This window comes from Pantherophis guttatus, chromosome 13 (genome assembly GCF_059756535.1).
Source record: "Pantherophis guttatus breed Tessera chromosome 13, ASM5975653v1, whole genome shotgun sequence".
In the NCBI taxonomy this organism is placed as follows: Eukaryota; Metazoa; Chordata; class Lepidosauria; order Squamata; family Colubridae; genus Pantherophis; species Pantherophis guttatus.
In genome coordinates, this window is record NC_142075.1 from 3,839,139 (window position 1) to 3,852,925 (window position 13,787).

Below are 13,787 nucleotides of genomic sequence, written 5' to 3' on the forward strand. Positions count from 1 at the left end.
CTGAGACTTCTCAGGAAACAACAACTGAATGGAAAACTGCTGGTGACCTTCTACCGCTGCACCATAGAGAGTATTTTAACTTACTGCACCTGTGTATGGTTCGCCAATTGCACAGTGGCAGGTAGGACAGCGCTCCAGAGGGCCAACGTCATTGGTCATTGGTTGCCTTTGCCCCTCTTTGGAAGAGCCTGATAGCTCCCGCTGCCTTAAGAAAGTTCAAAACATTCTTAAAGGTGCCCATCTCATCCTGGGCGCCCTTTTTTTGAACTATTACCATCTGGCAGACGGTACAGGATAATAAAAACAAGGACAAATAGGCTGGAAAACAGCTTCTGTCCCAGGGCAATAACCATATTGAATTCTACTGTATGGTGCAATATTAATACAGTATCAGGGGTTTTCAATTCAATTGTATAGAATGTGAAGGATGTGTGTTTGTGTTTTATTTTTATAGTTATAAAGTACACTAAAGTTAGGACATGGTGGCTCAGTGGTTTAGACGTTGAGCTTGTCAATCGAAAGGTCGGCAGTTCAGCGGTTCGAATCCCTAGTGCCGCGTAACGGGGTGAGCTCCCGTGACTTGTCCCAGCTTCTGCCAGCCTAGCAGTTCAAAAGCAGGTAAAAAATGCAAGTAGAAAAATAGGGACCACCTTTGGTGGGAAGGAAACAGTGTTCCGTGCGCCTTTGGCGTTGAGTCATGCCGGCCACATGACCACGGAGACGTCTTCGGACAGCGCTGGCTCTTCAGCTTAGAAACAGAGATGAGCACCGCCCCCTAGAATCGGGAACGACCAGCACATATGTGCGAGGGGAACCTTTACCTTTACCTTTAATGTACACTGAAGATGGCATTTAATTTTGTTGTACGAGGTGCAATGGCAATAAAGTAAACTAAACTAAACTAAACTAAACTAAACTAAAGGATACAGAAGTAAAAATATATTCTTATATTGCTGTTAGTAATTGTACTCAAAATGTCTCCTGCAAAAAAATATATATGAAATTTTAGGTGGATCATTCTAAATATTCAGCCATTTCAGCCTCTTCCAATGCCTAGAAAGCCAGCTTGTAAGGGAGTAACCTCTTTTTGTGTTAAGCAACATGTTCAGGCTTTGCAAATGAGCACACTTGGGTTGCAACCTACTTAACCTGCCTTGAAGGAGGCTGGAGATAATGAAGCCATTGGCATCCAACTGAATACTTGAAGGCTTTGGGAAGATGGTTGTCTTATCTGCTCTATGCAGTAAAAAATTCAAGTCCTTGTCAAGAAGAGGGAGCTGTAAAATAATTGCTGCCATCACAGAAGAGTCCCAGTCTGGTTGCTGTTGTTTGGCTAACAGCTATCACTTCCGCTGAAATTTGACCCACAACCTGGATTGTATCCACGACAACAAAAGGTATTTATTACACCTGCTACCACTCTCTGGGATGAGCGGACTTTGCCCCTTCATCAACGAGGAAGCTGGGGGTGGAAGGCAGGCAGGACAGCTGGAGGAAAACCAGCATCAGCACCCCAAAAGCTTCCAATGGTGACTGGGGACAATTTGGCCAGGATTGTGGATGGGGAATCTTATTTGGTAGAGCAAAATGACGCTGTTTCATCGTTGTTTTTCCTTTTTGTTTTGCAGGCAAAGTTTCTAACCCAGGATCAGATCAATGGTACGTATCTGTCTCTTTTCGAAAGGGCAGCTTCCTACCCTTCTCTTTATTACTTCTTGTGTTCTGATCTTCCTTGAGAAAACTTCACTCCAGCTTTCTGGGAGAGCAGGTCAGGTCCCTTCCCACTTCCCTACGAAAGAATTTGTAAGACCAGGAGGGACACGTGTTATCATTCAGCTGATTTCCATTTGGCGTAGTTTTAGATTTCTTGCCCATTGAGGGGTCAACTTCATTATCTCAAAAACATGTGATGGAAAATATTTTTGTACAACTTCATCTATGAAACCTGCAACTGATCCTTAGGTAAAAAAGTTCCTGCCCATCTGAAGAGTGTCGGTTGCACTCTTTGCATTCTTTAAAAATGCTACAATTCTTGGCTTGCATTTCAGGGCTGTGTTAGCATGTCAGTGACCTCTTGCTGTATTGTCCTTTTGAAGAGTTAGCAATTATATTGCTTGGGGGGGGGGAGTATAAATGCCAGGATAGAAGGGACCCGGTAGGATTTCTGGAAGAAGAGCAAGCTGTCCTTCTGGGTGGGGGCACTTTCAAGACCAAGGGGGCACCAGCCATCAGCTAAGACAGTGTTTCTCAACCTTGGTAGCTTGAAGATGGGTGGACTTCAGCCGGCAGTGCTGTGAGAAACTTAGCACTGTGAGAAACTTAGTGAGAAATACTGAGCTAAGATAAGAGACCCAGAAGATCACCTGCATCTGAGGCTTTGTATACCTCACTGGCTAATCCAATAACTGCAATGTCAGGGTTCCAAGTAATGCACCCATAGCAAACAAAACTCCGAGGCAGGTAGATTCCTCAAAGAATACTTTTATTGGATGCATCATATTGACACAGTTCTGGTGAAAACCGACTCTGAAGGTTCCCACAGTTTTCACCTAATTAAAAGTAAAAAAATTTTCCTTTCCCCAAACAATCAGTCACCATCAAGGTGCCATTTGGTTGCCTGGTAACGTCACTCCTCCTCTCTCTCTGACCAGGTGTGAGGATGTCCTTGGTTCCCAGGAGAAAGTATTTTGTTTTGGCTACAAAACCCCAGCTATCTCTATCCCCCCGCCCCATCCCTCAGCTCCAGTGTGGCAACACTGAAGCTTCGAAATGGCTTCGGTCAGGTCAGCTTCAGGGTTGACATGCAGGGGTGAAGGACTTGGACAGGACCCTAGAAACTCAGATTCAAGTCCATTATCAGCCATGGAAGCTCAGGAGTTGACTTAGACCAGTTACAGGTAAGTCCCTGACTTATGACCAGTTGCTTAGCAACTCTTCAAAGTTATGACAGACCCCCCTCCCCCCCAAAAAGATACTCATAACCTGGTTCCATAATTCTGATGACAATTATGTGATCATATTTTGGAGACACAGCAACCAGCCTGCATTTACAGCCATTTGCCATTTTTGCCAAAACCCAGAAATAAGCTTTAGGCTTTATCCTCCCTACTGTGGAGAGTTGAGCCCAGAGGAGAGCAGGACGTTCCTTGCCTCCCAGCCTCAGAAATCCTCCCGTGGTCCTTCTCCTTTTCTCCTGCACAGAATTCAAGGAATGTTTTTCCCTCTATGACAAAAGGCAGAAAGGCAGAATCAAGGCCAGCGATCTGATAGTTGTCATGCGCAGTTTGGGCACCAGCCCAACTCTCGGAGAGGTGGCCAGGCACCTTCAGCTCCACAAAATCGGTAAGTGTCAGGAAGATTTCCCTTCCTCCCTGCCTTTCCTCTGCTGTCCGTCCCGTCCCCCCCCCCACTTAAAATTTGGAAATCAGCCAAATGTGCATATTTAATTAACATTAAATGTAATTCATATATATTCCCAGTCATGTGTGGTTCTACCAGAGAAAAAGAGTGTGCCAGTGGCACCATCTGGAAAGATTCCAGGGGATGCAGCTATATATCCATGGTACAAAACAGGGGTCTTCCAACTTGGCAAGTATGGCTGGCCGGGGAATTCTGGGAATTGAAGTCCACAAGTCTTAATTGAACCTGGAAAATGTATGATCACTCAAGCTAAGCACATTTTTCTAGTAGGACGCTGATACCAGAGGCTGATTTCCTTTTACCTTTAAAATATATGTGTGAAAGCAAGGAGGAACTACCTTGGGCTCTCTACAAATATATGCTATTCTATTCTAACGATCTGCTGTAAATGTATTAATTCATCTTAAAAGTTCAGTAGATGAGAAAAGAGAAAGGTCTACATTAAGGATCATTAAAAAGGGGGCTGAAATAACATAGAATAACAGAGTTGGAAGGGATCTTGGAGGTCATCTAGTCTAACCCCCTGCTTGAGCAGGAGAGTCTATACTATTTCAGACAAATGAGTGTCCAGTTTCTTCTTAAAAGCCTCCAGTGACGGAGCACCCACAACTTCTGAAGTTAGGTCGTTCCACTGATTAATTTTTCTCACTGCCAGGAAATTTCTCCTTAGTTCTAGGCTGGTTCTCTCCTTGGTTAGTTTCCATCCATTGCTTCTTGTCCTGCCTTCAGGTGCTTTGGAGAATCTTCTTTGTGGCAGCCCCTCAAATACTGCAACACTGCTATCATGTCACCCCTAGTCCTTCTTTTCACTAGATTAGACATACCCAATTCCTTCTTTGTATGCTTTAGCCTCCAGGGCCCTATAATCATCTTTGTTGCTCTTCTCTGCATTCTTTCCAGAATCTCAACGTCTTTTTTATATTGTGGTGACCAAAACTGGATGCAGTATTCCAAGTGTGGTCTTACTAAGGCATTATAAACCAGCACTAACACTTCACATGGTCTTGATCCCTCTATTATACTATAAATTTAAATTTGATCATAATATATACATAACAATATTTCAGGGATAGATGAGCCATCAATCTTGGCCCATCAGTCCATTTTGTCATCATCATGCCACTTGAAGCTGGAAATAAATAAATTTTCTTAGCATGATTTTTCCATATCTTTCCAAATTAAAAGTAAAGAATGTTAAATTTCCACTGTGGTTAATAGTTAATTTGCCTTTATTTATTTATTTGTTGAATTTACATACCCGCCCATCTCACTTATGTGACTGTGTGACTCACACAATTAAAATAGCAACAGCCAAAACTGACAAACAGTTAAAAAGTATAAACAGTAAACAGGGGCGTACATCCAGAGTCTTACAAACAATCTAATCACCTCGCTAGCAAGCTCTACACTACAACCGGATTCCCTCAGCCAAATGGGAATTTCTCCGTCCTGCCTGACACCTTCTTGCCATCTACTCCCATTACTGGGTCTATCGTTTCCTTGACTTCCTTTTTGTTCCTTACATATTGAAAGAAACTTTTTAGATTATTTTAAATATTTGTTGCAAGTCTTAGCTCATTCTGGGCCTTGGCTTTCCTTGTAGATTCAGGATGTTTGTTGGCCTTCTGCTTTAATTATGTGTCCCTCATTCCATTTTTTATATTTGACCTTTTTCTCCCTCAGTTTGTTAGAGAACTCGTTATGCAACCGTGCTGGTCTTGTCTGGTGTCTTGTTTTTCCTTCTTTGTGGTATTATTTTGCTAGGGCCTTCATCACCTCATTTTTCAGGATTTCCCAAGCACCTTAACCTGTTTTCCTTTTAAGATACCCATCCATGGAATCTGTCAAGTATTTGCAAGCCTTTGGCACGTGTCATATAGACACCAGTGGAGGCAGAGAGTGTCTCCACCCATGTGGAAAGGAGGGGCTTACCCTGAGTATAAAACCCCCTCCAACCTTTTCTACTTTGCTTTCTCCATCTCTCACTTCTTATGTTTGTTCCTCATGAGACTTGATCTCTGTTGTACATAGTTAATATGATTTATCATATGAATAAATACGTTTAAGACATTTATTTATGCATTGGCCTCTGAACTCTTCTATGCTCCTGGGTGTTTCTACGATCCCAATTCCACAGAATCCTTCCTAATCTCTCTCTTAGCTTGTTGAAGTAGAGTTTAAAGAACATAAAACATTCTAGGAGTTGGAAGCGACCTTGGAGGACATCTAGGCCAACACCCTGCTAAGACAGGAGACCTTATACCAATTCAGACAAATGGCTGTCCAATCTCTTCTTAAAAGCCTCCAGTGATGGAGCACCCACAACTTCTGAAGGCAAAGCGTTCCACTGGTTGATTGTTCTCACTGTCAGGAAAAATTTTCCTTAGTTCTAGGTTGCTTTGCTCCTTGGTTAGTTTCCATCCATTGCTTCTTGTCCTGCCTTCTGGTGCTTTGGATATATCGTTTCACAGCTCTCTCTAAGCGGTTTACAAAGTCAGCATATTTCCCCCAACAATCTGGGTCCTCATTTTTCTGATCTTGGAAGGATGGAAGGCTGAATCAATCTTGAGCCAGTGAGAATCGAACTACCAAACTGTTGGCAGTCGGCAATCAAGCAGAAGTAGCCTGCAGTACTGCATTCTAACCACTGTGCCACCATGGCTCATAAATAACCCAGCTCCATGCCCTATCGGCCTTTCAAAATCAAAACTAACCCCTTGAACTGAACCTGAAAGCAAACTGGCCGCCAGTGCAGCTCATGGAGCAGAGGTGTAACATGCCATTCTAGGGGCATAGATAACTGCCTGCACCACTGCATTTTGCATGCCTCTCAAGGGCAGCCCATGCAATTTACAATTATGGTAGTCCTTTTGAGTAAAATTTGCTAATCAAGGAACAGGTTCAACTGGGACACAATACAAAGATGCACAATAGTTCTCCTAGCCATGGCTGCAACCTGCTCCTTGAGCAGAAGCTGTGAGTCAAGAAGGATCCCCAGATTGTGTACAGGGTCTGATTGGGGCAGTGCCACCCTTTCTAACACTAAAGTTGGCCAATTTAAAATTCTCCACCTCCAAAAGGACAGGATAGAGGTGGAAAATTTCAACTTCACATCTTTTTTTAAAAAAATTCTAGCTTCATAAAGCTTGCCTAAGGGAGCGTGGTGGCTCAGAAGTTAAAGATGATGAGTTTATCAGATGGAAAATTGACAGCCCAGGTTCAAGAAGGTTGAAAAGGTTCAAGAAGTCATGAGGCAGGGTGAGCTCCTATTACTTGCCTCAGCTCCTGCCAACCTATCAGTTTGAAAGCATGCAAATGTGAATAGATAAATAGGTACCACTGCGATGGGGAAGTAATAGTGTTCCGTGTCCCTTTGGTGTACAGTCATGCTGGCCACATGACCATGGAAGCAGAGAACGCTGTCTCCCTCAGCTAAGAAACGGAGATAAGCCCCAACCCCTAGAGTTGGACACGACTGGACAGGGGAAACCTTTAGCTTTATTTCAAGCTTCCCATCTCAGCTCTGTTCAGAATATTCTGTATAGTTCCCCAGTTTTGAAATTTCTGTGGCCAAATTTGTGGTACTATAACACCATGCAGTATTTACAACAGCGCAACATTTGCTTTGTCAACATCCTGCTCTTCATATCTGTTAGTTATTCGTTCGGTTCTTGGTATTCTCTGAATTGAATTGTTTTTCTGCAGCAAATTTCATTACTCATCCAAGTAACATCAGCACATATACTGGTAACAAAACATCTGCATGAATGTTCTACAGCAGCGGTCCCCAACCTTCCTGGCTCCAGGGAAAAAATTGTCTTCCACAGGAATGGTTTTGCACAAGCATCCTAGATCCCACGCATGCGCAGATGGAGCTTCACTCGCTGGCCCACTGCTTGCTCAGTCCGGTTCCCAACAAGCCACAGACTGGGATTTGAGGGCTGCTGTTCGGCAACCCAGCTCAGAGAATACCAAGAATGCACAGTTCAGCCTGGAGCTATATATATTCTCTACTGCGTGGTTTGTTATCTTTCTAAAGGAAATAAATCCTTCTGGAAATAATCTTGCATTCTTACCCTTCTAAGGTTATTTTCTAAACTGGGAACAGGGTAAGCTTTTGAAACGCAAATTTCAGCAGTTTTTGTTCCACAGATTTATTCAGTTTAAATGAATTGGGAGCTTTTTTGGACTTCTGCTTGAATATAGTCACTATTGGCAAAGGATCTTTAGAACTCTTGTCAGCATCTAAAATTGTTAAATTTGAAGAGTTTGAACTTGAGTCATCATTGAACTGGTTCTGCAAATTTTTCTTTTTATTCTGGTATTATAGAAATAAAAAGAAAACAACTCTACACTTTAAGGAAAGATCAGCTGAAATATGAAATATAGTTCATATTCAAGGAGCCGCTCTACACTGCTGGCTCATATTTAGCCAGTTGTCCACTAAGACTCAAAGATCCCTCTCACAGTCACTGCTATTAAGCCCTGGTTTCACATATAAACTGGGGGAAACCAGACTTAATTGCAGTGACTGTGAGAGGGACCTTGGAATCTTAGTGGACAACCAGCTAAATATGAGCCAGCAGTGTGCAGCGGCAGCCAAAAAAGCCAATGTAATCCTAAATTGAATGAACAGATGGATACAATCAAGATCAAGTGAGGTACTAATACCACTCTATAAAGCCCTAGTAAGACCACACCTAGAATACTGCATCCAGTTTTGGTCACCACACCATAAAAAAGATGTTGAACTCTAGAAAAAGTGCATAGGAGAGCAAACAGGATGATTAGAGGACTGGAGGCTAAAACATATGAAGAACAGTTATATGAACTGGGCATGGCTAGTCTAGAGGAGAGAAGGACCAGGGGAGACATGATAGCAGTCTTCAAATATTTGAGGGGCCGCCACAGAGAGGAGGCGGTCAAGCTGTTTTCCAAAGCACCTGAAGGCCAGACAAGGAATAATGGATGGAAACTGACCAAGGAGAGATTCAACCTAGAAATGAGGAACTTTCTGACAGTGAGAACAATCAACCCATGGAACAGAAGTTGCCTTCGGAAGTTGTGGGAGCTTCATCACTTGAGACCTTCAAGAAAAGATTGGACTGTCATTTGTCAGAAATGGTGTAGGGTCTCCTGCATGAGCGGGGGGGGGGGGGGGTTGGACTAGATGACAGGTAAAGTCTCTTCCAACTCTGTTAATCTGTAACTATTCTGCTGTGATGATGCAGGAGAAAAGATGATTGGGACAGTTTGAGGAAACCTTCAGAGTTTCAAATTACTTATCTTTTGGCCTTCCTTTAAAAAAAATTAAGCATCTAGTCATTATGGAAAACTAGGATGTTAGCCTGAAGCAGAAATGGTTCACCTTTTGATACCTGGAGCCATTTTTGACTGTTGGGAGTAGAGCAAGGTCTGTAAAGCTATCCCAAAGGTACTTTTTCAAAAGTCAACTGAACTGTCTTTGTTTTTTCTTGAAGATATTCAGCTTCTCATCCAAGAACTTCCTTCAACCTTCTGAAGAACTAAAGAAGCTTCTTGAATGAGAAGTGAAATGTTTTCAAGGAAAATCCAATTGCCTCTTGAAAAAGCATCTTTATTTATTTATTTTATTAGATTTTTATACCGCCCTTCTCCCACAGGACTCAGGGCGGTGAACAGTCAAGAATAAAAACATTGCATACAAAATTTAAAATCTTTGGGACAACCGTGACCAGGATGACTGAGAATCTCCAAAGACATCTGTAAAGCCAGAGCTATTTCACTCATGGGCAGGCGGGCAGGGCTAGGATATTTCACTCTTGGCAGAGTTTGGGGAGGTCAGGAACTTTCTATCGTACTCCTTATTGTAGGAAGACTATTTTAAAATGTATTTGTGCATTTCCTTACTCCAAAGTGGCAGAAAGCCATGACACTGACATGTGGTTCCATACCAGCTAAGGATGAAAATAGGCTACTCTAGACACGCTAAGCTCTAATAGTATCTTCTTATACAGTGCTGGGCTTGCACCTTCCTTCTCACTTACAGATGTCAATGAAGAACTGGATTTTTCAACTTTCCTGACCATCATGTATAGGCAAATGCAGCAGGAAGATCCAAGGAATGAAATCCTTCTGGCCATGTTAATGGTAGACCAGCAAAGGACCGGATTCATCTCCGTGGCTGAATTGCAGGCAAAGCTAATGAACCTTGGAGAAAAGCTATCCAAGGAAGAGGGTGAGTCTCATGCAAAGATCCCTGGGCCTTGACCCTTGGAAGGCGGCTTTTCTCAAATACAGTGGCCCTTCAGTACTTGGTGTTAATTCATTCTGGGAGCCCTGATGGGTACTAAAAAGGACGAGTCCTGAACAAACCAGGTGACTTACCATGTGACCCTTTGTTTTGGCTGGGAAGAACTTTCTGCCTGTCCCTTTTTTTATGTCGGTGACCTTCCCAGCATAGCCTTCCTGACCCCCTCCTTTTGCAGCGACCTTCCCAGCATGGCTGACTTCCAGTTCGTTCCCCATAGTGGTTCCCCTCTTCCCATAGCAGCACGATGAATACAAAGGCCAAGTACTGGGACAACATTTTCACGTCAAAATGCCTCCATAACCAAATTCAATGAGTTTGAAGCAGTTGAGTACCAAGGTACCACTGTACAGGAAGATGTAAGGGAAGAGGGAGCGATCAATGGCTGTTACAAACCTGTGTTTCCCCCGAAAATAAGACCGGGTCTTCTATTATTTTTTGCTCCAAGATGATTAGGGCTTATTTTCCAGGTAGGTCTTCTTTTCAGGTAAATACAGTACTAAATGCATCTATCTGGCTGACAATCTTAACTGGGGCTTATTTTTGGGGTAGGGCTTATATTATGAGCATCCTGAAAAATCATGCTAGGGCTTATTTTCTGGTTGGGGGTTATTTTCAGGGAAACAGGGTATCATTGTTAATTAAATATGTTAATTTGTGTGCCTGAGTCTTCCCCAACCTGATGTCGTCTAGATCAGGGCTGGGCGATTAATTTTCCCAAGGAGCCACATGAGAAACCAGGAATGTTGTAGAGAGCCGAACCAACAGGGCTGTGAAGGTGCAAAGGCAGGAATGCACACACATAAGTACATTAAAAAGAAAATAGCAGTCACCTTCAAAATAAAAAGCAATGCAGTTGTATTGTGTGAATGGCATACACTTGTTTACATTTGATTTCTGATTTCCGATTGCCCTCATGCAGACTGGACAGAGACAGACAAAGGGCTGAATGTGCCCAGGGGCTGTAAACTGCCCAGGTCTGCTGTAGATGTACCAGACTCCCATGGGTATCCACTAGGCAGAAGCCAGCAGCCAGAGAGAGAGCACGGGGTAACAATCTTCCTAGCTGCTGGGAATATGTTATCCAGTTGTGTTGGGATCACTGTATCTCCCAGAGTATCAATATAAATATTACAGTCCGGCATACCATAATGATAAAGCTGGGGACCACAGAACACCATTTTTCCTACAGATTTCCCCCCACTCCATAGTGTTTCTATTCAGCATAGTAGATATGGTAATTTGGCCCAGGATTCTGTCAATTGGTAGAGTATGTTAAAAACCAAGCATCTAGTCTCAGTGTTAAGAAGAACCAGCTGCCTGCAATTACTGCAGGTTCGAATTTTGCCAGGCTCAAGGTTGACTCAGCCTTCCATCCTTTCTAAGGTAGGTTAAATGAGGACCCAGTTTGTGGGGGCAATAAGCTGACTTTGTATAAATATACAAAAGGATGAAGGCTATTGCTTAACGCACTGTAAGCCGCCCTGAGTCTTCGGAGAAGGGCGGCATATAAATCAAATTAAATTAAAAATAAATAAATAAATAAAAATCTTTTTTTAAAAAAACCTTTTAGGATCCTCAACAGCAGGTAGAGGGCCAGTTTTGAAAAAATAAGCACTCGAGATAAAAACTAATAGTGATTTTATTTAAATTCAAATTAAACCAATTAAGACAGCGGTCACCAACTGGTGGTCCACGAGAAAATTTTGGTGGTCCGCAGAAAAAAGTATTTGCATTTTTTATATTACACTAAATCAGGGGTCCTCAAACTACGGCCCCTGCACTGGATACATGCACTGAACGTTTGGGTTGCTGCAGAGAGTCTCCCCCATCAGGCTCTTTTTGTGCAGGTTGGAGGGGAGGAGAAATTCTGACTTGGGGTCTGCTTCAGCCTCCTGGTGCGGGGCTTTGGACGAAGGCTGGAAGGAAGTGCCGCTGGTGGCGAAGAGCCGGAGGACTTTGTTCCAGTGGGACAGCATCATGGCCTGGAACCGGCTGACCATCTCAGCCCACTGAGCCTCCAGGTGCCAGTACCTGGTCTTGCATTCCCACACGTCTTCCCTCTGCTTGGAAAGCCTATGCTCCTAGTCCTCACTGAGGTGCTTCTGCTGAGCCTCCTTCTCGGTCAGATCCAACTTGAACTGAGCTGTTTTGCCAACTCTTTCTCATGGTGGCTGCTCTGCTCCAACTACTGCTTCCTGCAGAGGGCCTAAGGAGCCTGGGTGGGGAGACGAGGAGTGGCTGAGAGGGGAGGGGCGAGTACAGGTTGGCGAGGCGCCCCGCGAGTTGACCAGACCCATCCAGCCACATGACCACCTAGCCACGCCCACCCAGCCGGTCATTAGGCAGATCATATTAGTGGTCCATGGGATTTAAAATTATGAATTTAGTGGTCCCTGAGGTCCAAAAGGTTGGTGACCCCTGAATTAAGACACATTTCATGATTATTTTCTCTATTTTTAAGAGCTTTGTGGTTTCAGATTCTGTGCTAGGAGAAATCAACAGGAAGGCTAAGACAGCTCCATCAAAACCAGGGCAGGTGTATGAAATAAGCAATACTAGAGGTTTTGTAGTTTAACATGGAGAAAAATGTATTTTGTGGCTGGGAGCAACCAAGAAGCTCTTGCTTAATCAATATTTCTCCTCCTTCTTGGATATCCTCTTTATAATTAATCACTTTCTGGGTTCAGACATTTGACTCATCTAGCTGGCTCTCTAGTTTGTTCTTAGTTTTAAGAACACTGAGCCCTGGTGGCTTAGTGGTTAGAATGTAGTATTGCAGGCAAACTCTGTGCACAGCTAGGAGTTCGATCCTGAAGGGGCTCAAGGTTGACTCGGCCTTCCATCCTTCCAAGATTGGTAAAATGAAGACCCAGATTGTTGGGGTCAAAATGCTGACTTTGTAAACTGCTCAGAGAGTTCTGTAAAGCACTATGGAGGGGTATATAAATCTAAGTGTTAGGGCTACTGATCTACAGTATTTCTATGTCCCTCTTTTCAGTTTTTATACTTGTTCTTTTCTTCCTCTCTGTTTGTCAGAGGTTTCTTTGTGCAATCATGCTGACTTCATTCGGGGTTTTTTGTTTTGCTTTCTCTGTGATATTGTCTTAAATTGGGTTTTTATAATCTCATTTTTCAGTGTTTCCCAAGCACGTTGAGTTGGTTTTCTCTTTAGGATTTCCATCCATGGAATTCGTCAGCTCTCATAACTGATGTTTCTTCTTCCTCTGTCAGTACTGTATATTGTACTTGGAGATAAAATTAGTCCTATCCGAGACCTCAACCTGCTTCAAACCAGGTTCCTACATCATGTGCCTTTGTGATGTGGGAACCACCTATTCCATCAATTGTTTCCTTTAGCTGTTGCATTACCATAATTTCATCTCCCACCCATCCACAATTTGACATCCTAATTAAAGATCTGAAATAAATAGTCTGGATATCTGTAACCTGAAGTGGTTCAATTATTCTGCCATTGCTTACAGTGGATACCCTTTTGAAGAATGCCAGAGCAGGAAACAACGGACTGGTGAAGTATGAAGACTTAATTCAGTCAATCATGCTTCCAGTTGATGATTATTGAAGTGCAAAAAGATACTTGGCTGAAGGCAACCATACAGGCAACCTTCATCAATTCTTCCTGGAACTTGGGCTCTTCCTGCCTTTTTGTCTTAAAAAATAAATGCTTTGTTGCAAACAAAAAGAAATATGTTAAACGATTAATAAAAAGCAGAAATGTTGGCTCTTTCTGTGTGAAATCTAATGTGCTTATTTTCCTTTTCAGCTAAGTTTCCTTGATTTTTTTTTAAGTAGTCAAAAAGGTGCTCAGGAACTGGAAATATTTTTCAGTATCATGCAATCTATAAAGTTTGATTTCGTGAGGTAGCACATTGCAAGGAATCAATATGATCCAGCTGTGTTGTGGTCACTGAACTGGGTGTGAGGAAAGCCTCAGGACCAGAGGTTCTCATGAGGCTTTAAGAACAACCTTGTAACAAGGGGCTGAGCAGTCGTCCCTCTACCACACCGATGTACCCAGATACTCATAAAGTGTTGTACAGCCTCTAGCTTGGCAGCT

The 13,787-nt window shown here is 43.0% G+C and overlaps 1 protein-coding gene across 1 annotated transcript; it reads left to right on the top strand.

Moving 5' to 3' along the window:
• The first annotated feature begins 1,426 nt into the window (after positions 1-1,426).
• CALML4 (calmodulin like 4) lies at positions 1,427-13,454 on the top strand. Its single transcript, XM_034435483.3, has 5 exons — positions 1,427-1,529; positions 1,629-1,659; positions 3,202-3,342; positions 9,449-9,637; positions 13,195-13,454. The coding sequence occupies exons 1-5, from the start codon at positions 1,527-1,529 to the stop codon at positions 13,290-13,292; spliced, it is 462 nt and encodes a 153-aa protein (XP_034291374.1). The 5' UTR covers positions 1,427-1,526; the 3' UTR covers positions 13,293-13,454.
• The last annotated feature ends 333 nt before the right edge of the window (positions 13,455-13,787 follow it).